General features: G+C 49.0%; 1 protein-coding gene across 1 annotated transcript; it reads right to left on the bottom strand.

Moving 5' to 3' along the window:
- Positions 1-576: 576 nt before the first annotated feature.
- STOM (stomatin) lies at positions 577-25,003 on the bottom strand. Its single transcript, XM_053282491.1, has 7 exons — positions 24,863-25,003; positions 17,215-17,318; positions 15,644-15,716; positions 14,896-14,978; positions 6,707-6,910; positions 5,660-5,794; positions 577-1,610 (listed from the first exon to the last, which is right to left on the bottom strand). The coding sequence occupies exons 1-7, from the start codon at positions 24,915-24,917 to the stop codon at positions 1,422-1,424; spliced, it is 843 nt and encodes a 280-aa protein (XP_053138466.1). The 5' UTR covers positions 24,918-25,003; the 3' UTR covers positions 577-1,421.
- Between the last annotated feature and the right edge of the window lie 1,665 nt (positions 25,004-26,668).

Here is a 26,668-nt window from a genome sequence, read left to right as displayed (position 1 = left end):
TGATAGGTGAACCAAGTTGTTTTGATTTAACCAATCACAGTTTGGCCCAATTTATAATCTCCATCTTGTCTAGATATTGCAGCCTGTAATGCATCACAATTGCTCTCAAAACCGACTGGCTTATTCACTCCGTTTATATTGTTGTACCTAAAAAAAAACCCCACAGACATCTGAAGTTTTTTACCCAACAAAGATAAGTAAAAAAACATTTTATGGGGATGGGTGAGAATAACCTTTTAACCTCAGAGTGAATGATTGTAAAAGATGAAGCCCAAACTGCAAGACCTGATCTCAGGAATCTTCCGTTTTCTAAAGCTAAACGTGTTTAAAAGCAGCAACAGCATGATTGAAATATCTGGAGATGGAGCAAGAGCTGGTATTCACACTGGATACAAAGATTATGAATGTTTACTGCTAATACAGATATGCAGTGCCAAAAAAATAACCTTGGCTTTTAATTAAACAAAACTCTCATAAATTGTACACACAGATCTAGCAGGGGCGAGATCTCCTTACTCTCAGGATAAAAATTAAAAACAAAACTTTAAAGATTAAAGTCAGAGCGAAAGGCACCAGTTTGGTCTAGGACTTTTTAATGTTCTGCTGATCATACTGGGGAGTGGGGGCAGAGTGGGTTCAAAAGCAGAAAAAACAGTAGTCATCTAAAAAAAACAAGAGGCTTTAAAAAAAGGCATATATATATATACAGTATATATCGGTTTTATACAAAAAAATATACAAACAAAAGGCAGATACAAAGGCTCTCCTTCAAGTGTTAGAAGAAGTCATTGCGTTAGTTTATGCACAAGACAAAATGCACCAGTGAAAGACCCAACAGCGTAGCTACAAGCGTACTGTTCCCATAACTACAGTGTGTTCATTCTTTCCTTGTTGTAACAAGCAGCAGTGGAAAGTTCCATTGGGGAGAAGCTACCTCCCAGGAGAGAAGAGGGGAAAACACAGAGACACACATTACTTACACACACACACACACACACACACACACGTATAAATATCTTTTAAAGCAAACTGTCTGTTTCGCAGAGGGCTGAGAAATAGTCTAACCTTCCCTCTGACTTGCTGAGAGATGCAGGCACTTGAAAACTCTATTAAAAAACATATTATTATACATATAGGCCGATTTCTTAAAAAAAAAACAACAACTGCAAGGCTTCTGGAAATGCCAGATTTTTTAAAAAACCCAACTGGCTTCTGTGGCAATCCAGCCTAAATCAAAGTAAAAATCAACCAACAGCAAAAGCTGCCGGGGTTGCCAGCGACTGCAAGATGCACACACAAGTGGACACTGGATAGGCATAATTCTCTCTCTTCCCACCCATCCCTCCACGCGGCTGCCTGAAGCATTTACATAATTGAGCCCCAGCTGCAAGGCTGCTCTTCTAGAAGAAGCCTCCCAGTTACTACTTTCTCATGATGCCCTGCAGCATGTCGATGGGCAGGGGGAACACGATGGTGGAGTTCTTCTCGGCCGCGATGGTGGTCAGCGTCTGCAGGTAGCGGAGCTGGAGGGCAGCCGGCGACTCTGTGATGACCATCGAGGCTTCCTTCAGGGCCCGGGAGGCGTTCATTTCGCCCTCGGCTGCAATCACCTGGAGGGGAGAAGGGTGCAGATCTAGCAAGGGGCTTTGGAGTACAGAGGAAACCGCCGCCTAGATTCGAAGCCAGTTCCCACGGTGGTTAATAGGACAAGCGCCCTAGCCAGCTTTGGGAGCTGTGCGCCCTCCCGATTTTCGCCCGTGTGCGAGCATAAACCTAGGTGGGAGCAGAGGGAAGGGATCACCTGGGATGGGGATTCTCAGTGACGGGTCCCCAGATGTTGCTGGACTTCAACTCCCATAAGAGCCAGCAGAGTGTAGTGGTTAGAGTGCTGGACTAGGACCGGGGAGACCCAAGTCCGAATCCCCATCCAACTATGGAACTCCCTAGGTGACTGGGCCAGTCACGTATCTCTCAGCCTAACCTACCTCACAGGGTTGTCATGAGGATAAACATAGCCATCTCTCTGAGCTCCTCATGGGGAACAGCGGGATATAAATGTTAAATAAATAAATCCTGGATTGGGACAGTGCCATACCACCCAGTTCCTGTCTCACAGGCAATCACTCCCCATGCCTCCAACCCAGGTCTTTGCTAACCCACAGCTGGATATGGGGAGTATGCACAGCTCCCAAACCTGGGCCGGATGTTCTTCCCCTACCCCACTAATGATCGTGTGAGCCTGCAACCATGCGTGATCAGGATCGTGGTTTTCTGCCTATGATCTACACTTGACTTTCCAAGGATCCCCAAGCCTGCGATCCAGGATCTTTTAACTGGAGACGCCGTCGGAGATTGAACCTGGGCCTTCGGCAAGCCGAACAGAGGCTCTGCCATCTGTCCTCCCGCATGCCGGGCAAGAATGTTGCAAACCAAAGGTCTCAGCCACGGACTTAGAGAGGAGAGCTGGTCTGGTGGGTGCAAGCATGACTTGTCCCCTTAGCTAAGCAGGGTCCACCCTGGTTGCATATGAATGAGAGACTAGAAGTGTGAGCACTGGAAGAGATTCCCCACAGAGGATGGAGCTGCTCTGGGAAGAGCATCGAGGTTCCAGGTTCCCTCCCTGGCTTCTCCAAGATAGGGCTGAGAGAGAGACTCCTGCCTGCAACCTTGGAGAAGCCGCTGCCAGTCTGTGCAGACAATACTGAGCTAGATGGACTGAGGGTTTGACTCAGCTTCCTATCTTCCTATGACATAAGTAGCTGGCAGTCAAGGGCACCAGCAGGCCGGCGCTGCTGCCCGTTTATAGTTCCAGAGACCTTCACCTTCTGAAAACAAACTGGCTATGAAGGAGCCAAGAGTTCTTCTCAGGCAAGAGGACAACACACATGGCTACTCGCTCGGCAAAGCGGTCGCTTTTACAGTGATGGCATTCTTCTCATTAGCAAGGAGAGAGCAACGGTCTCTGTTCAGCCCTGAAGAACGGTTCCTCCCAAGTCGTCTTGCTTGTGTTTCTTTCTAGATTCCAAGTCCCCTTGGGACAGAGAACCATCGGCTCGTGCCTTTCGCTATGTAAGCTGCTTGAGGACTTCAGCTCCATGCAGTGGAGATTCAACAACTGGAACAGGCTGGCCTCAGAAGAGCCTGAACCTACTACGTAAACTATGAGAGCAGGAGGCGTCCTGCTGGATCCGGGCAAAGATCCATCTAGTCCAGCATCTGGTTCGTGCATCTAAGAATCCTGCAAGCAGGGGAATTAAAAGCAGTGTGGCAGCAAGCACGACTTGTCCCCTTAGCTAAGCAGGGTCTGCCCTGGTTTGCATTTGAATGGGAGACTACATGTGTGAGCACTGTAAGATATGCCCCTTCGGGGATGGAGCCGCTCTGGAAAGAGCATCTAGGTTCCAAGTTCCCTTCTCCTGGGCAGCATCTCCAAGATAGGACGGAGAGAGACTCCTGCCTGCAACCTTGGAGGAGCCGCTGCCAGCCTGTGAAGACAATACTGAGCTAGATAGACCAATGGTCTGACTCAGTATATGGCAGCTTCCTGTGTTCCCATGTTCACCTGAATTTTGGCAGGCAAGTGTCTCTGTGTGTGTGTGTGTGTGTGAATGCAATGCCATGACTCATTGCTGAGGGGAAAAAACACTAATGAGATCTCTGGAGCCAGCACTGGGCTCCAGTTATTCAAACTCCTTTATATTGTCCTGAAAGCAACAGCAACCTCGTTCAAAGTAAAACGCGGAAGCAGTCAAGTATTTATCTAGACAGCCAAATAATACTATTTATTAAACCAGAATTTACTCCTCCCTTTCAGCAGTACCTTATCTTTCCCCTCCAACTTCGAAACCTGCGCCATGAAGCCCAGCCATGAAGTCCAGAGCTGTTCTTGTGGCTGCAAGCATGAAATTTTCCCCTTTCTAAGCAAGGTCCAGCCTGGTTTGCATTTGAATGGGAGACTGCATGTGTGAGCATTGCAAGAGATTCCCCTTAGATGACAGAGCCGCTCTGGGAAGAGCATCTAGGTTCCAAGTCCCCTCCCTGGTGACATCTCCAAGATAGGGCTGAGAGAGATTCCTGCCTGCAACCTGGGAGAAGCCGCTGCCAGTCTGTGTAGACAATACTGAGCGAGATGGACCAATGGCCTGACTCAGCATTTGGCAGCTTCCTATGTTCCTAACATTTGCAGTCAGTCAAGCCCATACCTGTGGCTAATTTAATCTAGTTAGGGCTCAGTTGGCCTGTTGACAGACAGCCTACAGTATAGAACCAAAGATGGACTCCATACACCTTCTCATCTTACAGTATTTCAAGGCGACCGATAATCTGCTGTATTCTGAGCACGTGATTTCCAAGAAAACCGCTGGCATTTACCAAGTTGTGGGACAAATACTGGTCAAGAAGTGCACTGAAGAGCAAGTGCTTTATCCAGAATGAGGCATGCGTGAATAAATACAAGTCGTTCTCTGCCTCTGGCAGCTGAGGCAAGATCTCATGTGATCTTCGAAATTCTAAACCTCTTATTTGCTCTCTCAACGGCAACCTTTATCATTTTATCCAGCCATTATCCACGCTAGTTATAACCCCACTAGCTCTGCCCTGGTCTTGATTTCTGTAAAGTTATCCACCAGTTGCCTTGCATCGCAAGAAGAAACTGACAAATTCAGCTGTAGGTCCCTGCTGTCTTGTGAGTGGCCACGTTTCACGAGGCCAGTATTATTTATTATTATTATGTCTTGTTTCGACAGTCAGACAGGTGTTACTGACTGGTTTGTTTCATCCAGACATCGAGTCCTTCCCAAGGACCTGGGATGGCTGAATTTTATTGTCAATGGTTATAGATATCGTCGCAGAATATAGGCTGTTCCCAGTAAAGCTGCTTTTTGTAATTGGCTGGTGGGGATTTCTGTGGCCACGATGGTGTTGAGGTGCTCTTCAAGGTCTTTTGGGACTGCACCTAGGGCGCCAATTACTATTGAGATCATTTTGATCTTCTTCTGTCACAGCCTTATTATTATTATTATTATTATTATTATTATTATTATTAATTCGATTTCCATACCGCCCTTCCAAAAATGACTCAGGGCGGTTTACACAGAGAACTAACAAAAAAATAAGATGGCTCCCCATCCTCAAAGGGCTCACAATCTAAAAAGAAACACAAGATGGACACCCTCAGCAGTCACTGGAGGTCCTGTGCTGGGAGTGGATAGGGCAGGGGCGTAGCTAGGGGAGAGGGGGCCCGTGTTCATCCTTCTCTCGGGCGGTCCCCCAGAGTGAGGGAGACAATGAAGAAAACAGGGAGGGATGGAGCTGGGGGCCCATGTTCTTTGAACCCTTTCGTTCAATTATAGCTACGCCCCTGGGATAGGGCCAGTTACTCTCCCCCTGCTCAGTAAAGAGAATCGCCACGTTACAAGATGCCTCTTTGCCCAGTTAGCAGGGGTAGGGTATGCGTTCCCCAACTCCAACCGGAGTCTGAACGTTGGTGGAATTGCACGCTGGAAAGCGAACTGGGCATTCAGGACAGAGTTTGGAAGGCAAGGCACCCTCTCAAAGGCCAAAGGGCAGACGTCAACAGCCCTACGGGACGACCATTTTTAATTCCCTCTTTGGCTGTTGATGATGATCAAGTCACAGCCAGGCCAAACAGGCTTCCCACCTTTGCTCTTGCTTCGCGGGTGGCTTCTGCCTCTGCTGCCATGGCTCTCTGGAGCTGGATCGGCAGTTTCACGTCCTTGATCTCTACCCGCTCCACTTTTATTCCCCAGTCGTCTGTAGCCTCGTCAAGGGTGCTCTGTTTAAAAAAAAAAAAAAAGTGTGGGAATCAAAAGTGTCATCCCTGGCTATGGTGCAATACTCATCAGTGGTAACAAGAATGAGATGAAGTCTTAATCGAAACTCAACAGAACCTCTTGGTCATGAAGGCCGTGTCCACACCAGATCTTGCGGACGTGTTTCTGTGATGAGGCAACAAGGATCATCTTTCTTTGTCACTGCTACAGTTCACAGGAACCTCCCAGCCACTGGAAATCCTGGACTCCATATACCGACTCCCCATTCCCAAGCTTCTGAGATTGTACAGTCATTACTCAATCTCTTTTGAGTCTGTCTTCATATCCAAAGCTCACTTTTGAAAGAGTTTAAAAGCCAGGATGCTTGAGTTCTGGGGCTTGGTTCACACAGTCATCCGGATCTAGGTTTCATGTGGGTTACTGACATTAGCGTGAGTGTGTGGACCACACCAAAGTGGGTTTCGCAGGTTCATCTCGGGCCATGACCCCCTTGGCGTGGGTTTACACAGTCACGCTAATGTCAGTATCCCACATGAAACCTAGATTCCCTATTTGCTGGTTTAAGACTAGAATAAAGTCTCTCCACCTAGATCCCAACGGCTGTGTAAACCAGGCCTGTATGTTTTACCAAATTCTGTTTGTGCGTGTTGAAACAGAAAGGCGACAGGCTCACTCACCCATTAACAAAACATCCTATTTAGTTCTAAATTTAGTAATCTAAAACAATTAAGACACAGATTTCCCAGTACTGTGCTTCGTTCTTCACCACTGTACATTGTGCAGGTGAGATAACTTTGTTTAAGAAAGCCACGTCCTCAGAACAGATTGTCAATCCCGTGCTCAACGCATAGACTTGATCCTGTATGGTCCTGAACACCCCATAGAGACGCACCTCAGCCGTCGCTTGGCCATACCTGCATGCTGTGTGCGATTTCCTCTCGGTCGGAGAGGATCTGAGAGAGATTCTTGGTCCCCAGGACATTCCTCAGGGTGGTCTGAGCCAGAAGGCGCGTGGCTGAGTCTGCGTTGGTGATGTTTGCCACAGCCAGGGTGGCGTTCTGAACTCGGTAATAAACCACGCCGTCCACGTTAACCGTCACAGAATCTTTGGTAAGAATCTAGGGCAGAAGGAGAAGAAGAAGAGGGGAGGAAATGAAGACAATAAAATACAAAGAGAAGCAGAGGTAACTGATATCTGCCAGACTGTATTCACCTGTACGAACCTGTTCAGCATCCCAAGCCCTGCTCATGACCCGATATGGTTGGCAGGGACTAGACGGGGCCTTTTTGGTTGTGGCCCCTCAGCTTTGGAACACCCTCATGGAAGAGCTTCAACATACTCCCTCTCTCAGGCGTTGTTTTTTTTTTAAAGACCCACCTTTTATAAAAAGGCTTTTAAATACTTTATTTGCGGCTTATACTTGGCGGATTTCTAACTTTTTACTTTAAGCTTTTTAACTTTTCAGCAAGGACTAAAAGTTTTGCGACAGGGAACCATCTTATTTATTTTTCTATGTAAACAGTTCTGAGTACTTTGTGGAAAAGCGCTATTTAAATGTTATTAATTGTAGTTACTTCTCAATTTTTGGTTGTAATGGGGCCATGTTTTTAGTTAACTTCTATTGATTTTATATTGTTTTATCCATTTTAATGATTTTATGAGCCACCCCAAGCAGTATTGCACTGGAGGAACAGGGTCTAAATAGTCTAAATAAATAAATATAATGGAAGACTCCAAGCACATCGCTAGTAGCAGCCACTAATTGCATGTCGCTAGTAGCTGCTAACAAGCAGGTGATTTGCTATTAGACACTCACTGGTGAGTGTGTCTAATAGCAGGTGGCCTGCTTGTTATCAGTTACTAGCGCTGTGATATTAAGGGCTGCTACTAGTGACGTGCTTGGAGTCTTCAAGCATGCTGCTTGAATCCTATTTATTTTAGAACAGAAATGTTATAGCTTTATGTCTGCTCACACATCCCCTTTATTACATCACTCCCTTCTTTGCAGTTTTTGGTGCAGGGATTTTTGCAATGGCTAAACTAAACTGCTGGAGAAGGCAGTGCTCAACACTGGATTAGGATAAGAAGGCATTAAGGGTCTAGAGACACTGAACTGTATTCTAGAGCCTTAGCTACTTTCTGTTTACACACTCCATGAGCGGAAGCCCTGCCAGCCTGTAATCTGTTTGCCATCTTCCGTCTGCAAAAGTGCTGAGATCCACAGAAAGGAACCTTTATCACAGCAATACCGCAGATAACGATCATCGTCGCGGTTGTTGACAGAGGTGTTTGTTTTTTTAAAACTAAGGCTCTTAGTTTAAAAAAAAATGCTGCAAAGAAGTGCAACATGCCACACCTCTTCTGTGGCATTTTATAGGTTTACAACCTTGTGTTTTTTTTTAAAAAAATAAAAATCAACACACAGCACTATGCTGAATTCTCTTATTCTCTCACATCTGCTAAGCAATTGGTTCTTCAGCAGAAGCCAGTACAATGCTACCCATTACTTGAGGTCCTCTTTCTGGGCCTTCTCGGGGGGGGGGGCCTATGAATGCCCTCCCTTCGGAACTTCTGGCTGCTAGATTCAATAGAATTCCAACGGAGCAGAGATATTGCCCCTGTAACTCTGATGAGATTGAGTCACTTGCACGTGTGCTCCTGCAGTGTGTCTTTTATATAGATCTCGACAGAAAGTTTGTGCCGTCGAGTCGGTGTGGACTCCTGGCGCCCACAGAGCCCTGTCGTTGTCTTTGGTAGAATACAGGAGGGGTTGACCATTGCCATCTCCCGCGCAGTCTGAGATGATGATGCCTTTCAGCACCTTCCTATATTCCTGCTGCCCGATATAGGAGTTTCCCATCGGGGATTCGAACCAACAACCTCCTGCGCTCTAGACAGGTTGCTTCCCCACTGTGGCTAAAGATTGTGCCTTCGAGTCAGTGTCGACTCCTGGCTTAGGCGAAGGTGACTTGACCCTCTTTTACATAATCTGCCAGGTCGATCGGATGAATTCTACATCCAGTATTTGCTAATAGATAATAATAATAATAATAATAGAGCCAGCGTGGTGTAGTGGTTAGAGTGCTGGACTAGGACCGGGGAGACCCGAGTTCAAATCCCCATTCGGCCATGATACTCGCTGGGTGACTCTGGGCCAGTTACTTCTCTCTCAGCCTAGCCTACTTTACAGGGTTGTTGTGGAAGAGAAACTCAAGTATGGAGTACACCGCTCTAGGCTGCTTGGAGGAAGAGCGGGATATAAATGCAAAAATAATAATAATAAAATAATAATAATTCGTCAATCACACACACAGTTGCAAAATCCTGTAGTTCTGCAATACAAGCTCGTCGCACTCTGAGCGCGGATGGTTGGATCCAATGTGCAGTTGTGTTGTTAGCTGATCGGATGTCAGTCATAGCACGCCATGGAGTTGTGCAGCTTGGCCAGCAGTGGCATTGGCCTGCCGGCCAAGAGGAACTTCCAGGCAGAGCCTGCTGGGAGGAGTATGAATGGACACAGCACCGCCTCCGCCCTACAGAGAGGGGACAGGCCTATAAACCTACCGCTTGCTTGCCCTCACAGTGCATAAGCAGCGTTTTGCCTTCTCCCAGATGGCCTTACTCCACTAAAGGCAGTTCTCTAGTTACACAAGTTTGCTCCTGGCCTTCTCGCACGCAGCAATCTGCCTCCCCAGCCGGTGGCTTGCACGCAATGGTGACGGAAGAGGCGACACAGACGGCCGTGGAGGTGGGGAGGGGGCGGAACGGAGATCACAGCAAGGGCTTCAGCGGCTGGAGCAGCCCAGGGTGGCCACAGCAGTGGCAGAGGTGGGCCAGCCCTCGCTCGCTCCACTCCCACGCTTCAAGCTTTTGCCACTGTGTACGGGATCCAAGGGAGCGTTGAGAGGAAGCTGTAAGCGCAACATTGCTCTGGGGCTTGGAAGGAACGTTTCCTGGCACCGTCCCTGGGGTGGGCGGGCGGGTTAGCTAAGCCGCACAAGGCACAGCCAGCTTCTGCTTCGAACTCAAGAAGGAAGCAAGATCTGTCCCCGCCTTTGCCTGGAGTGCAAAAATCCTCCGGGCTCTGTGGATCACATGCCAAGCACCAACAAAAGGAGGCCTGTTGTGTCCCCACCTTGTGATCCCCGCCCCCCCCCCCCCCAGCCTGGAGGAGAGGCAGAAAAATGACTACGCTGCTGTTTGATGCTTTCACATCAGGTGGCAAACGCTGACGCATTGACACTGCTCAGAAACAAGTTTGAATTGGAACGACAGGTGCCGGCCAGACCTATGACACCGGCCGATGCCTCCGAGAAAGGCGCAGGAGGGCATTGTCCCAGCAGCAGAGGAGGTGATGAAAGCCGCCAAGAAGATACCAGGCGTTTCCCAAGGACACGGAAAGGTGGCCGTGGCAGCAGCGTCATAGGAGGAAGCAGCAAATGAATGGGAGTGGCTTTCCCGAACCAGGACTGCACCCTAGTGCACACAGTCCTTTAGGAAGCGAGACGGGGGGCCCTGCCCCGAGGAGCATACACATCTACATTGGTATCCCACCAGAGAGACATAGGAAGCTGCCTTCTACCGAGTCAGACCCTGGGTCCATCTAGCTCAGAATGGCCTACACTGACTGGCAGCGGCTCTCCAAGGCTTCAGGCAGGCGTCTTTCCTAGTCCTACTAGGAGATGCTGCCAGGGAGTGAACCTGGGACCTTCGGCATGCAAAGCAGATGCTTTGACCCCCAAGCTGGGGGCCCATCCCCAGAGATAATTCATCCCAGCCTGCTCTAGATGCAAAACTTCTGCACCGACAGCGGAGGAGCGTGAAGCACGGCAGAGACTGAGAAAATCCCTGCCACCACTGTGCACAGTCCAGATCTGCAGCTCATGAGGGAAGGTGTGGCTGCAACACACACAACTGCCAGGGAGTGCTCCAAGTTGCATCAGTCTGGCTCTCACCCACCGGAAGCCCAGAAATCTGGATGTCAGCTGCTTTACGGGAAAGACAAGCCTCCTCTCACAGGATCTTGCCTGCCTGGGCTGTCAGGGGAGGCCCCACACCACAGGCATCCAGCATGGCATCCAGCCTGTGGAACTCCTTGCCCCAGGAGATGGGCAGCACCAAGTAAAGACTGTTGCATTTTGGGATGCTTATGGCTATTTCTTCCTTGCCTGGTTTTCTGTGGAGTACTGCATTTCCCCTGGTTTTAAACATGTGGTTGTTTTGAGTTTTGTTTGTTTGTTTGTTTGTTTGTTTGTCGTAATCCACCTTGGAACGCCTGTGAGGAGTTGGAAAGGCGTGGTAAAAATAAATTTGCACTCTAATTTATAGCCAGCTCTTCAATATATTTAGATTTGTAAACAAACTTAATGTTGTATCCCAAGTGACACAAAGAGATGCAGCAAGAGAGGCCACATTTCAGCTGACAGTTAAACCAAAGAAGTTGTTTTAAACTTCTAAAATATTTAAACTTTTTTTTTTTTAAGGAAAGCTTAAACCTTTCATGAAAGGTTGGATTTCAGAGGCAAGTCTTTTTTCCTCCCTGAAGCATGCAAACTAAAGGAATTTGAAGACATCCAGCAAATCCTATCTTTACTTCAAAGTAAGTCCAATTGGGCTTACTCTTGAGGAAGTCCATTCAGGATTGCAGCCGATCTCTATAAGAACTCTGGAGGTTTGCAGATACAACAAATATTTATGTATATACTGTACCACTTTTCAACCAAAGTTCCCAAAGTGGTTTAGATAGATAGATGGATAGATAGATAGACAGATCTGTGTACCCAAAGGGATCACATTCTAAGAAAAAAGCATAAGATAGAGACACCAGCAAAAGCCACTGGAGTGATGCTCTGCTGGGGATGGTATGGCGAAGGTCTCGGAAGAGAGCTGGTCCTGTGGTCGCAAACATGAATGGCCCCCTTTGCTAAGTAGGGTCTGCCCTGGTTTGCATTGTAATGGGAGACTACACGTGTGAGCACTGTAAGACATCCTCGATAGCGGGTGGAGCCGCTCTGGGAAGAGCACCTGCACACTTGCATGCAGAAGGTTCCAAGTTCCCTCCCTGGCATCTCCAAGAAAGGGCAGTAACCTTGGACAGGCCGCTGCCAGTCTGGGTAGACAATACTGAGCGAGATGGACCAAGGGTCTGACTCGGTATATGGTCGCTTCCTATGCTCCTATGTCTTCTTCCATCGGAACCTTCTCGCCGCCCTCCCCCATGAAAGACTTTTGCCTGGAGCCATTCGAAACGTCTTCCGGCCAGATTTCATTTGCTGGCAAACACCAGACCAATGGATCTGGGCATGATCCCAAACCAGCTGCTGGCAGGGAGCAGCAGGTTTCACTTAGCGGGTACAGAAGAGAGAGGGGAAAGGTTGACGGCTGACCAAAGCACTCAGAGCTGTGCTGTGTAGAGGCCTCCCTCCCCGGGGCTTAAAGCAGCCTCTGGGGGCCTCCTCTTTCAGGCAGTGGGGAAGTCAAGGCAGCAAACTGAGAAAGCAGCCAGAGATCTGCAAGGACCCTTTGGACGGTCATTGGAATAAAACTGGCCGCCACGTCAACTGGTCGGCAGCAGAACTTCTGCACGTTGCAAAGGATTCTGGGAGGTGGAACCTTGGAACCTTCTGCTCCTCCCAGAGCAGCTCCATTCCCTGAGGGGAATCTCTTCCAGTGCTCACACTTCTAGTCTCCTATTCAAATGCAAACCAGAGTGGACCCTGCTTAGCAAAGAGGACAATTCATGCTTGCTACCACCAGACCAGCTCTCCTAATGGTATGGATGATACAACACTTAGTAAATACAATTTACTAGTTAAATTATCTAGTAAGTAAAGTGTGCCGTTGAGTCGGTGTTGACTCCTGGCGCCCATGGAGCCAACCCCACCTGTATTCTACCAAAAGACAACCACAGGGTTCCAAGTTCCCTCCCTGGCAGCATCTCCAAGATCGGGCTGAGAGAGACTCCTGCCTGCAACCTTGGAGAAGCTGCTGCCAGTCTGTGAAGACAATCCTGAGCTAGATGGACCAAGGGTCTGACTCAGTAGATGGCAGCTTCCTATGTTCCAATTACAAACAGCCATGGATCTCATGGAGTATGCAAAAAAAAAAACCACCAAAAAAAACCACACAACCCCACCCCCAAATTCCCCATTATATCATGGCATTTGGAAAGTATAGTTTGGTGGTTTTCCCCTCCAATCCGTGAGGCTTGCGCAAGAGAGATTCTCAGCCAGATGTGCCCAGGATTAATTAGGAGGAGGTGTGCATGCCATCTAGAGCTTCCTCTCCAGGGCACACCCAGTTCTAGAATTTCACGCTGGGATTTTGCGACCATCTTGTGAGAAACGCAGTTCCCGTCAATGTGGAACAGCATGGAAACGCCCACAGAACTGCGACCTCCTCTCCAGTGCTTTTTAGAGGAAAAGCCTGCCACCAACGTGTTCCCTGTAAAATTCACATGCACATTTTAATCTAATTGGAAGAGAGGCTAGAGAGCCAAGATAAAAGGGGGCTGAGTCACTGTACATCCCCCTCCCGGTTATTACGGTTCCATCCAATTATTCTTCCCTTCGCTGGTGACTGGCTGCATTGCTGACCGGAATGAGAACCAGATCCAAGGAGTTTATTGCAAGCCGTCTATAAGCTTCAAAGGCGACGGGCACAGCACGGATTAGCTACAAACATGTATCGTTTTCCACATCGGGGAAGGAAATTTGCTTCCTGCGCAGTGAAATACTCCGGAAGCTACAGCAGGCAATAAGAAGGTTCTGGCCAGCTTCTGCTTTGCGTGCAGAAAGCCCCAGATTAATTCCAGCATCAGAGAGGCTGTTCACACGAGTAGCCTTACCTAGGATTGAAGCACCAGGATCAAGGCCTGAGAATTTACCCTGGGCTTTTACCTGGGTTAAAGGGCGCAAGCACGCCCTTTTATCCAGGTCCCCGGCACTTTTCCCTCTAAGGGATGCGCATGTGCATGCACACAAGTTTTTTTAATGTCTGCTCACTTAATTTTAGATCCCGCTCAGATTGAATCAGGAAGGTCCTACTCTGAATGCATGTGCGCACACACTGCCTTGATACTGCCACTCAGAACAAAACTCATTCCGCACACAGATGAAAAAAGTCAGAGAGAACACTGGTCCCGGCTTGTGTGAACGCTTGGGCTTCCCAGGCATACACAGAGTCAGGCAACAGCATCCAGAAACAGCTCGCAGTAGCGCTGGTCAGGTGGGCATGCGCCGCTGGATCATTGGGGGTGGGGTGGGGAGGTAGGAGCTCTCCTCCCTTGGCCCTGCCCTCCCTCCCTGGCCCAAAAGAAGGTTGTGTGAACAACCTTAGAGTGTACTGGGTTAGAGGGATGATCTGATTTAGTTTAAAGCGACTGCATATAAATCATTCTAGGGGCATGTCTACACTACAGACTTAACAGATCTTCTATTAAGTTCTTTCTCTCCAGGGACCTTGGGAACTTCGCAGAACTACAGTTCCCGTGGTTCCCGGAAGGTGAGAACGTCTATGAAGTTAGCTTGTTGGGTCTACAATTCCTGTGGTGCCTGGAAGGTGGGAACGTCTATGAAGTTAGCTTGTTGGGTCTACAATTCCTGTGGTGCCTGGAAGGTGGGAACGTCTATGAAGTTAGCTTGTTGGTTCTCGTGGTTCCTGGAAGGTGGGAACATCTATGAAGTTAGCTTGTTGAGACTACAGTTCCTGTGGTTCCCAGAAGGTGGGAACGTCTATAAAGTTAGCTTGTTGGGTCTACAATTCCTGTGGTTCCTGGAAGGTGGGAACATCTATGAAGTTAGCTTGTTGGGACTACAGTTCCCGTGGTGCCCAGAAAATGAGAATGTTTCTTATGTCATATGCATCACTCGAGGGAGTGATTTAAGGCAAGGGTTTCAGGATGTGCACTTCAGTCTTTTAGCTAGCCCAGATCTACATGCCACAAATCTGAGACTGTGGAAGTGGAAAGGCAGCCTCTGGAAAGCTTGGAGATGCCAGAGGGGGAAAGGAGAGAGAGAGGGAGAGGGAGGGAGGATGGGCCATTCTGGTGGTCTATTAATAATCTGGAATTCAAAACAGGAGGAAGAAGGGGAGCGCACTTACTTCCTGGGGCGGGATATCAAATGATATCGTCCTCATGTCCACTTTGATAATGTTGTCTGTGCAGGGCAGGACAAAGAAGAGGCCTGCAGGGAAAGAAATCACAGCCATTAAACCCAACAGCCATATAACGGATGCTCTGTGCGCACAAGAAAGAGGCAGGCTAGCAAGAGGACCAGGGAGCTCTTGTGCCCGCTGGAAGCGAGGTTGCCAACTTTTCAGCCAGTTGCTGCAGCTGTGCTTTTGACGCAGCTCCTTGAGGCACAGACTGGCATTCGCACATTGCTTCCACGTCGTTTTTCATTGTATGTTTTAGGAAGCTGCTTCACAGAGTCAGGCCCTTGGTGCATCCAGCTCAGCATGGTCTACACTGACTGGCAGCAGCTCTCCAAGGTTCCAGGCACGTGTCTCTCCCAGCCCCAGGGGCGAAGCCATCATTGGGCGAATGGGTTCAAAGAACCCGGGCCGCCACCAATCAGGGGCCGCGACTTACAGCCCCGACACCCCCTCCCCATGTCTAACGTCAGACACGGGGGCCATGCAGCCCCATTTGGGAGTGAAATAACACCCCCCGCATCTGACGTGGGGAGCTGCATGGAGAAGCCGCTGCCAGTCTGTGAAGACAATACTGATCTAGATAGACCAATGGTCTGACTCAGTATATGGCAGCTTCCTATGTTCCTAACTGGAGCGTTAGCATGTGGCAGTCAGCACAAGAATTGTGCCACAATTCGGACCAGAAGATACTCACCCGGGCCTTTGGCGCCCCCTTTTAAGATGCGTCCCAGCCTAAAGATGATGGCTCGTTCATATTCCTTGACGATCTGCAATGGGGAGAGAAGAACCAGAGATCATTTTCCCGCGCAGGACCAAAAAAAGCATGCAGTCCGTGTCGTTCCATTCTGCAACATCTAACATCTGCTGCACAGATGTTAGAAGAAACAGCCATTGCTCTGGATGTCTAAGAGTGAGTAATTATCACGAGGGATCTTGCAGAAAGTCACAGGTTTTATCTCACATGCGGAACAAAGAAGAGCATTGACCTATTTGCGCAAGAAGTCGAGAGTTCAAAAAGTCCTGGAAATATTGTGTGAGCGAGCACTTCCTTTTCCGGGGGCTGATGATGATGCGGAAACCATGTCCTGCTTATGACATGAATGACAGGTCAGGTTTCTTTGCCTGGAAAACCCACTTTAGTGTTTGTAACAGGAAATGTAACAGGTTTCCAAACAGGCCAGCAGGACGGGGGGGAATAAAGAAGGATGCTTGCCTTTTTTTCATCTGCTCGTTTACAGTTTTGGGAACCTGTTGCACTTTGGTGGTTTTAAAACGCAATTAAAAAGTGGAACTGAATGGGCCCTGTAAACGTCGGCTGTACATTTGCATGCAAATGCGTGCAAAGCAGATGTTCTGCCACTGGGCGACAGGCCTAGCCTACCATTGGTCCATCTAGCTCAGGACTGTCTACACGGACTGGCAGCGGCTTCTGCAAGATTTCAGGCAGAAGGCCTTCCCCAGCCCTACCAGGAGATGCTTCCGGGGATCGAACCTGGGACCTTCTGGACTATACCACTACAGGCAGCACAAGATGGGGGAATTGCATGTTTCAGTACCCCACTCAAAAACATGTCTCTTTTCACATAGGCAAAGCAGCATACCAGACAGAAGACTGGATTAAGCTCTTCCCCCACCCTCACCCCGCCCAACGTGATGTGCTTATTTTCCAGGTGCAAGGAGTAATCTGCCCCATTCAAACATGCAGTGAAACAGAAGTGAAGCAGTACCTCTTGGGAGGTGCTTTTCTAGAACTGTGGTGCCACAGCAGACAAGACCCTGCTCCTCGCACACACCACCTGCACTTCTGATGGCAGACGGACACAGTTTTAGGGCTCAGGGGGGTATTATAGGGCAGGGCTGTGGAATTTTGGCCCTCCTGCAAATGTTGGGACTACAATTCCCATCACCCCTATTGACCACTGTGGCTGGGGAGGATGGGAGTTGTAGTCCGGCAAAAACCGGAGGGTTGAATTTGTGCAGCTGTGGTATGTGAGAAGGGGGTTCCTGGGATGTCCTGGCCCTCATTTATGAAGCTGCCTCATTCTGGCCATTGGTGCTTCTCACTCAGTTCCGTCTACCCTGACTGGCAGCAGCTTGATAGATCCTTAAGAAAAAATGGGGGATCTTTTCCAAACTATCCAAGATCCTAAATGCTCAGACTTGAACATGGGACCTGAACCTAGTCCTGAGAATAGAACCTACTCCCTCTGAGCAGGGCGAAAATCCCACCCCATGAACGTTTTGCTGTCCAAAAAGTGTCTTTACCTTTATACACATCCAGATGGAGATGGGAAATGTCACAGCAGTCAAGAAAAACGAAACAATGACCAGCAGCCAGCCACATACTCCAAGGCCATGGTCGGAGCCCTCTGGAAGAAGAAAGGCATGGACATTCCGAAGTTAAAGGACAAACTTGTGACTTCTGAATGCTAATAAACAAGACGAAATTCTGCAACCAGACTAATTCAGAATGCAGAATCCTGCAATCAATCTCTATCTGTACACGAACGAACAAGACAGAATACTCCACCCAGACAAGTTGAATTCTGCAGTCAATCTCTATTTGTATGCTACCAAAAAAGACAGAATTCTGCAATCTCTACCTGCAGGCTAACCAACAAAATTCTGCACCCAGCAGAGCCAAATTCCACAACTTCTCTCACTTGAGCAAGTTTACATATATCTGTGTGTCGTTTCTTAAGGACTAGACTTTAAGGAAGCGACAGCAGAGATTCTCAGAAGGAGGTGGGAGGGAAAGAGATGCGTGCTAGCGGAAGGATGTGAGAGCACCTGTAACGCTCTCCGGATTTCCAAACCACTAGGCCACAGATTTGCACCTAACGGAAATTAATAATCTGAACGCAGTGGTTTTCTTCCACTTTCCAAACTTACACCGACTCTTACTTCAATAAATTTTAGTTTGGTAAGAGGAAGACGTTTGCTCTTGAGCAAAACAGGACATGCACATTTGGAGTAGTCGTAGCCTGTGGCTGAGAGAGAGAGAGAGAGAGAGAGAGAGAGAGAGAGAGAGAGAGAGAGAGAGAGAGAGAGAGATTACAAATGCGAGTCGAATTTGGTCGAAGTGCGAGTCGAATTTGGTCGAATTTCATGTGATGTGGTAGGCAGAGCAAACGTCTGCTTCTTCCTGCCTTCTAGGGGAAAAAATTTAATGGACCCAGTATCTTCACCACAGCTCAGTGGTAGAGCCCCTGCTTTGCACGCTGAAGATCCAAGGTTCACTCCTTGGCAGCATCTCCAGATAGGGCTGGGAGAGACGCCTGCCTGGAACCTTGGAGAGCCGCTGCCAGTCAGTGCAGGCAATACTGAGCTAGATAGACCAAGGGTCTGACTCAGTTGCATGTTTGTTTATGGGAAGGGGCCATAGCTCAGTGGAAGAGCATTTGCTTGGCAGGCAGAAGGTCCCAGGTTCAGTCCCTGGCAGCATTTCCAGGTAGGGCTGGGAGAGACGCCTGCCTGAATCCTTGGAGAGCCACTGCCAGTCAGTGTAGACAACCGTAGTAGTGCCGTCACTCCCAGACACGGGTGTGACTTGGTATAAGGCAGCTTCCTATGTTTCTATCCCCGCCCAAAAGGGAAATGCCGCCCACCAGCCAAGAAGCGGAAATTCTTTATTTAAAAAAGGAGTATGAGCTCACCCAGTCAGGAATGTGCAATGCTCTCGTAGGGAAATCACAAGAGGCTTTGCTTCTCCCTTTCCCAGCGGTGGATTAGGGCACGGGGAAAAAACAGGAAGCGGATTCTGCAGGCACCATGAAGCCCGATTCTGAGCAGAAATTGCACTGAGGCCAGTTATGCCCTATTCTAGCCGGACACCTCTCCTAGACGGTGTCTGGCACTTCGCACAAAAAGCGATTGCATCTTGTAGCTTCTTCTGGGATTCCACAGGGATGGTGGGGAATAGTTCTCAGCTCCGAATGCGATTCTTTGCCCCCACTTTTAAGGCCTTCATTTCTAAGGCGCTCTGTGGACGCGTCGCTCAACCATGGTTTGCTCCCCTTAACCATGGTTGTGTGTTACCTCTGGATAAACCATGGTTGAGGACGCGATTCTCTACCGGGGTGCTGATAAGCCTCCCGAGGAAAGAAACATATGGTTCAACCAGCTTTCTTAGTAGTTGCTTGGGTGATGGCTGGCTACTCCCTTCTCTGCTAACATATCCTCATCCGTTCTTGCCAAACTGGTGCTCCCCCCACTTTCTCCCTGCCCTGCAGGGACATCTTGGGGGGTCCATCCAGGAGCAGCTACGGAGCCATCCTCTCAGCTGCCAGCACACCACCCGAAATACTCACAATGCAGCACTACGGAAGCGACATGGGGAACATTCACTGCCGATTTTAGAGCCAGTTGTTTTTAAGATAAGAAGGAAGAATTACAAGCACCATACACACAGTTACACAAGAACAGCCCTGCTGGATCAGGCCCAAGAATGCCCATCTCGTCCAGCATCCTGTTTCCCACAGTGGCCCACCAGATGCCTCTGAGAAGCCCACAGGCAAGAGGGTATGTGCATGCCCTCTCTCCTGCTGTTGCTCCCCTGCAACTGGTTATTCAGAGGCATCCTGCCTTTGAGGCTGGAGGTGGCCTGTAGCCCTCCGACTGGTAGCCCTTGATAGACCTCTCCTCCATGAAGTCATCCAAACCCCTCTTTAAGCCATCCAGGTTGTTGGCTGTCACCACATCTTGTGGCAGAGAATTCCACAAATTGATCATGCGTTGTGTAAAAAACTACTTCCGTTTGTTCGTCCTAAATTTCCTAGCAATCAATTTTATGGGATGACCCCTGATTCTAGTGTCTTGTGAGAGGGAGAAGAATTTCTCTCAATCCACTTTCTCCACACCATGCATGATTTCATAGACCTCTATCATCATGTCTCCCCGCAGTCGTCTTTTAAAAAAATTTTATTTTTAATTTGGGTTGCCTGAAGCAACAGGATCTGCCTGGTCACCCTCAAAGATAGAACCGGTAAAATCTTAAGACTACGACACAGGATGCTGCCTCTTACTGAGCCAGACCCTCGGTCCATCTAGCTCAGCACTGTCTACACTGACTGGCAGCGGCTCTTCAGGCAGGAATCTCTCCTGGGAGATGCTGCCAGGAATTGAACCCGGGACCTTCTGCATGCAAAGCAGATGCTCTACCACTGAGCTACGGCCCCATCCCCCTAAAGGGGATTTCTTACAGTGCTCACATATAGCCACCCATCCAAATGCAAACCAAAGTGGGCCCTGCTTAGCAAAGGGGACAATGCACGCTCGCGACCACAAGACCAGCTCTCCTCTGAGCTGGAATTTGGCCGAGGCATGTTTTGTTGCAGATAACGTGTTGATGCCAAGAACAGACTTGCTGCTGTCGTATTTCCTGTTAATGGGAAGAGGCGTTTCAGAAGTAACTGGCACCTCATTAAGATACACACCGGAGAAAGGCAATTTGGCAAAAAGCGAATCTCTTTCATTCTTCCAATGGCCGGACAGAAATTGAGCGACCTGTAGAATATCAACTCCCTGGGGCATAAATCCCAGCAGAAAATGGCTTAATTGCCAATATCTGGAGGCAAGGTTCGCATTCGAATGAGTTGTGCAATCATGGATCGTTTGGCTAGAGAGTGAGAGAACAGACGTAACAAGGACAGCCTAGCCCAGCGAAGCTGATGTCCTTGACTCTCAGCTAACAGCAGCCCGGCTGACTTCAACAGGTCTAGCAACTTGATCCCTAGAACGTGTCAAACCACAGGCATTGACCATTTTTCTTTGGAGAGAAACACAGGAAGCCTGCCTTATCCTGAGTCCAACCCTTGGTCCATCGAGCTCAGGACTGTCTACACTGACTGGCAGCAGCTCCCTAAGGTTTCCGGCTGCTGCCAGGGATTCAACCGGAGACCTTCTGCATGCAAAGCAAATGCCCTACCCCGAGCTCCAGATCTTGGAGTCAACCCCAAGATTTAGGACCCATACAATGCTCACTTGAGAAAATCCTGGACTTAGTATCAGACATTGTGGAGGGAAGGGTGACCACATGTGAGCACTGGAAGAGATTCCCCTCAGGGGATGGAGCCGCTCTGGGAAGAGCAACTAGGCTCCGGCGTCTCCAAGAGAGGGCTGAGAGAGACTCCTGCCTGCAACCTTGGAGAAGCCGCTGCCAGTCTGTGAAGACAATACTGAGCTAGATAGACCAAGGGTCTGACTCAGTATACGGCAGCGTCCTGTGTTCCCAAGGGTAAATCGGTTTCTCTTTATCCCATTGACATTAACATACCCAGAACAGAAACAGGACTGCCTAACTCCACTGCTGAGATCTCCGAGTCTAGGGACACGATTAAATTTCCAGGCACCAAGGTTCCCTGGCGCCTGGGGTCTGTCATGCTCAACAAAAAATGGACCCATCTGGGACACCATCGCTGCCTTCACCAGACCTGATGTTACAGATAAATTAGAGCTATCAGTGAAAAACAACTGGAATCGGCAGACAAACCAACTTCCATTTACTAATTATTATTAATAAATAATAAATAAATGTACGTGGCCCTCTCTAAACGTGCGTCTGGAATATTAGTCCTCGCCGGGAATATTCGGTCTCTTTTTGCTCCGTTAGTCCTGAATGCAAAGGGCGGAGATTGCATTAATATGGAGAACCCATCCGTAGAGCAGAGACTGAAAGAGCCCAGACTTTAATTGCTCAGGAAATAAAAGGTTGACAGTGAATATGATAATTCTCCTTCCATACTCCTGAGGTCTGGGGCTGGAAGATCCACTTAAGTTGAAGGAAACCGTGAGAGTAGCAGCTAATGGCTCCAAATTGCTCATCAACGGACGTTAATTGCCCATGAAGAAGAGTTTTCGCTAACAGGACTGATGTATATAAGAACAGCCCGGCTGGATCAGGCCCAAGGCCTATCTTGTCCAGCATCATCAGCGGAAAGCAAGTGGTGTGATCTTTCATGCACCAGGTGTGTGGGGGGGCAGGGGCTGCATTGCACCCTTTGAGATAAGAGCCTCTTTGCTCAACCTTGGAGAAGCCGCTGCCAGTCTGTGAAGACAATACTGAGCTAGATAGACCAGTGGTCTGACTCAGTATACGGCAGCTCCCTATGTTCCATAGAAAACGACAGTGCTGCCGTTGGTTCGTCGTTCCTTCCCGTCACAGAGGTGCCTGAGCAGCCCGAAGGAGGAGCTGTTTTTGGAAGCTCCCATGAGGTTTGTGAATATGGCAGTTATAGATTGAATAAACAAACCACACTTCTGCGCAACTGCGCTCCAAAACAGGCTTTGCGTTGCGTTATCACATCGCTATACCTCCATCACTGAGAAATTGACCTCTCTAAGATGCACACGAAAACTCAGCTCAAAGAATCTTTTTTTTCCCCAAACGGCACAAAAACCTCATTCCGTATTCTAGCATTTTGGGAGGCGTTTAAGGAATCTAGAACCAACTTCGACGTAGTTGGGAAACCTGCGAGCCAGCGTTGAAGCTCTGAAACGTGTGATTCCACCCCAAGTGGTACCGTCCCCAAAAATCTGACCCAACGGATTGCTGCTGAAGGGATATCAATGGACTTTTAGCAGTGTGTGAAATGCTTGGAGAGAGTCCCCCAGGCATGACTGCAAGATAAAGCAACATCACGGGTTTCAGGACATTGCTATATAGAAGATACTAGGGGATGTTCCCTAGTGTCCAGCGAGATTTTTGTATTTTTCTCCCTGCCCTCTCTTTGTGCAGCAAACTTTCCGCTAACCGAGATGAAAAGCCTAGCTATCTGGAATGTTGACAGTGTCAGGCCTGTTTCTCTGACACACAGATGCTAGTCTCAGGGAGTTCCAATGACCAAGACTTGTACAGTTGGGGGAGCAGAGAGAATTTGGTGGGAGCCTCCCTCCAAAGTATTTCCCTGGAAGGTTTCCGGCTACCTTGCCTCACCAAACAGCAACCACAACTGTTGGCTTGCAGACACCCCTTTCGCTGTTCAGTGTACGGATACAGCACCTTTATTTATAAATAAATAGAAAGATAGATCTCAGAGAGACAAACAAGAGAGGAACTCGGAACACCAGGTCTGCTCAGGGTTAGGAAAGGGAGACGCCACGCTCACTCTCACTTCTCCTTTTTAGGACCCCTTCAAGAGCCACCCAGTGGACGCAGAAAGCGCATTTAGGGATTAAGACATTCTTAAATAACGACTCAGAAAGCACACTGAGCGGGCCTCTCTGAGCAGACGTTCAGTCCAGGACTGTGTTCTCGGCCCCACAACCGAACCCACACGTGCTGGTCTAGGACCATAATAAAGATGATCGATTGACTGGACCCACAGCCCTTTCCACGCAAACCCCACTCTTGTCTTCTTGGTTTTGAAACTTTGTTTCGGCAGCCTAATTTAGGGAAGGAGGGTGGAGAAAGATGGCCTCTCTTTTTTTGGTGACTATTCCTACACGAAACCCTCGGAGATCTGCTACAAATCACCCCGAGATCCAACTCGATGATCGACCCACTCCTGGCATAGGGCCCGACTTCAGACTTCTGCCCCACGCCCCATTCACATAAGATTCACACGTGATTCAGCAAATGTTTTAAATCACACATTTGCTTCAGGCTTCATCGTGGGTGGCGTTAGGGACCCAGCCTGCAAATTCTGAAGCGGGTTTTCTTGTCCTCCTTAAGTTGAGGTTTGTTTTCCTTTCCGAACCCACTCTGCAAACTTTTCAAGTAGCACTGAAGAGGAAAAGATCGTTTGAGAGACTCACACACACACACCCCCCAAAAAACGAGCGTGCATAGCAGTTGGCTATGCAAATCAGTATATCCCGACGAAGATGCTTCTTTATGCAAGGCCTAATGACATTTGCTGGTTCCAGATCCTACCGTGCAGGCTCAGATAAACGGGTTCGATAGCGCTGCCTGCGAGGAGGGGACCCAGCCTCTTTGGAACCAGCAGCATCGTTTAGCAGAGTAAACAAATTAAGTCCCTGGCGGTGTGCTTCTACGCTTGGCATTTGCGGCTAGGAACCCTCAAGGGAATGTGCTTTTTTTGTTGATATCTCTGCTAAACAGAAACAGGCTTTCGTAACTATTGCTTCGCTTATCCCCCCACCCGCTTTAAGACAAAGTTGAACAGCAGAGTGCGGCGGAAGAGGAGCTCTGACAAAGCTGGATGGATTTTGCCTCTGGAGCAGAGCCCAGCAAATCTGATCACCAGCCAAATACCCTGGAGCAAAGTTTCTAGTCCTTAAGGTGGCACGTGGAGGAAGTCCCCTAGAACTTTTTTTTAAAAAAAAACAACAACATGGGATGGGCAAGACCCAAAAATCAATCACCAGCCACAGCCTACAGACCTCACCTGTTCTGTGGGGTTTTGTTTTGTTTTTTAAATTACAGAGATTGCTCCTACAAGTGCCATTCCGAAGAGCACCTCCTTGCCAATCCGAAGAGCACCTCATAACCTGCTCTGAGCCCTCCCACTGGAAAAGGGTCACAAGCCCCTTTGCTGCCCGCCTGGAGAAGAAAGTCGAGAATTCCCTGCGGACAGCTGCAGCGGCAAGGCACTCTGCACGTTCTCCGACGCACTCTTTCCCCCACACATTCCCACCCGGACAGGAGCAGAGCGAGCCCCAAGAGGGAATGGGTCCCTTGCTTTCTGCGTTCTGGGGCTCCGATGAACCAGGGGGGAGATACTATTAAGCGTCCGCCTTCCAAACAAGGATCCAGACGCTGGCCATGAGCCAGCAGGACGGAGGCACTCTGCACTAGCTCAGAGGCACTTCCCAAGGAAGCCGGGAGGGAGGACACTGAAGGCTACCTCCGGAGGAGGAGAAGGAAGCAGACCGCCAGAGAGGCAGCCCTCCTAGGCTCTGCCGCCCCCCCGCAAGTTAGAAACAACCCGCACCCCACCCCGGCAGGGCTCACCTCCGAACTTGGTGGTCTCTCGCCTCCCGCGGCCGCCCTTCTCCGCGTCCTCCATGATGCCTACCGACTTGCCCAGGCTGGCGGCTGCAGCGACAGATGCCAACGGCGGTCTGACACTCTCTGGCTCGCTGCTGCGCTCCGGCAGCCCAGATGGATGGACTCCAGTGGGAGGTGGCTGCAGCTCCAGCCCCCTTCTGGGCCCGCCCACCGGGAAACACCGCCTCCGCCTCCTGCCCGCACGACCCAGATGGAGGCGGCGAAGTCCAAGAGTCATTCCGTGGCAGCATCTCCGACGCCTGCCTGTAACCTTGGAGAACTGCTGCTGCCAGTCAGGGCGGGCAATCCTGAGCTAGAGAGACCGAGGGTCCGGCTCAGTAGGCAGCAGTTTACTATGTTCCCACTTGCCTTTTCCAGGCATGACTTCTGGTGTTTTTAACGCACATGGCAGGCACGAGTGCAACAGATAAAGTGTGTGTGTGTGGGCACGCGCACACACACACAGCCGCAACAGACACAGTACTGGCACCCAGGAAATACTCTTGCCTGCCGGTCCTGCTGCAGTCAAGACCAGGCTGACATTTTAAGGACAATCAGAAAAATAAGCTATCCAGGCAGGCTTCTCCTGGGCCTTGAATAATGGCAGAGCAGGCAGAAATTCCACACATAAGCCACCCACCCACCCACCAAGAACAACATTGGCACCCCAAAAAACACTCTTCACCTGCTGGATTTCTGCCTGCCTTGCTGCAGTTAAAATAAGAGGGACATGTTTAAACAATACATAAATACACAAGTTCTCGGCAGGGCTTCTCCTGAGGCTTGAAATGGCAGGGCACAGAGAAAGTCCCTTTGGGGACTTTTGTTGAAAAGCGGAATATAAATATTTGTGGTATTATGTTACTCTGCAAAATTCATGCACTACACGGACGATACTATAACGCAAATATTTATTCTTCTTGCTGTTACTACTGTTGTCGCCATCAGCTTCTTATGAGGATTCTGCCCGACAGGTAGACATTCCGCAGATGAAGCCCCATCCCCATGCCGGAGAACTTGTCCTTTGAACTTGTCCATGCTTGTCCGATGTAAGTAATCATATAATTGGTGTCAGTAATCATAATATAGTACCCCAAATGTAGCTTACAGGCAAAGAGACAACAAACGAAGACACGTCTCTATGCCAGGGAACTCTATGCCTGTTGAATGTCTGCCTGTGTGGTGTGTTGCTAGTACAACATCGATCATTATCATCCATATATAGTGCCATCAGTGATGTACACTGGTGGACACCCAGTTGGCAAAGTCCCATCTCTTTGCCAGGGTCATCTACACCTGTTGGATGTCTGTCTGTCAGGTAGTTGTTGAAAGTGCAGGAGCCATGCCAGGAGATCAGGGAAATATGGGCGGGAGTGGAGTGACTCTCCTTTTTGTCGCCCACTCGGCTTTTTTTCTTCCAGGTTTTTAAGTCCATTTCCTGGTAGTCACCATGAGGACAGAACGAGATGTGACCATTTTTTCAGGAAAAGCATTGGCCTTCCTAGGAACATAAAAGAGTCATGGGCACGAGGGAGAGGAGGATGACGGAAGAGAAGATTGCCACGAGGAGACACACCTTTGTGTGCAGTAGACAATCTATTATTTATGTTCTTATCGATGCACCATAAATGCATACCGCACTTTGCAGATCAGCTTTCCAAAAGGAGAGAGGAAGGAAGGACCTTGCCCCAAGGAGCTTCCAGTCAAAATCTGGACAGGGGGAGAAGACCATAAAGGGATGGAATGGAAATGAACAATAAATCGGAGGAT

Source organism: Hemicordylus capensis, chromosome 17 (genome assembly GCF_027244095.1).
Source record: "Hemicordylus capensis ecotype Gifberg chromosome 17, rHemCap1.1.pri, whole genome shotgun sequence".
Classification (NCBI taxonomy): Eukaryota; Metazoa; Chordata; class Lepidosauria; order Squamata; family Cordylidae; genus Hemicordylus; species Hemicordylus capensis.
Note: the sequence above shows the minus strand (reverse complement) of the source record. Positions and strands in the feature narration are given on the sequence as shown.

Coding starts and splice junctions, on each gene's coding strand:
- STOM (XM_053282491.1), bottom strand. CDS start 24,917: ATGGAGGACGCGGAGAAGGGCGGCCGCGGGAGGCGAGAGACCACCAAG. Junction 6,911..14,895: donor TTGATATCCCGCCCCAGGAA/GTAAGTGCGCTC, acceptor CTTCTGCCCTAG/ATTCTTACCAAAGATTCTGT. Junction 5,795..6,706: donor AAATCGCACACAGCATGCAG/GTATGGCCAAGC, acceptor TTTTTTAAACAG/AGCACCCTTGACGAGGCTAC.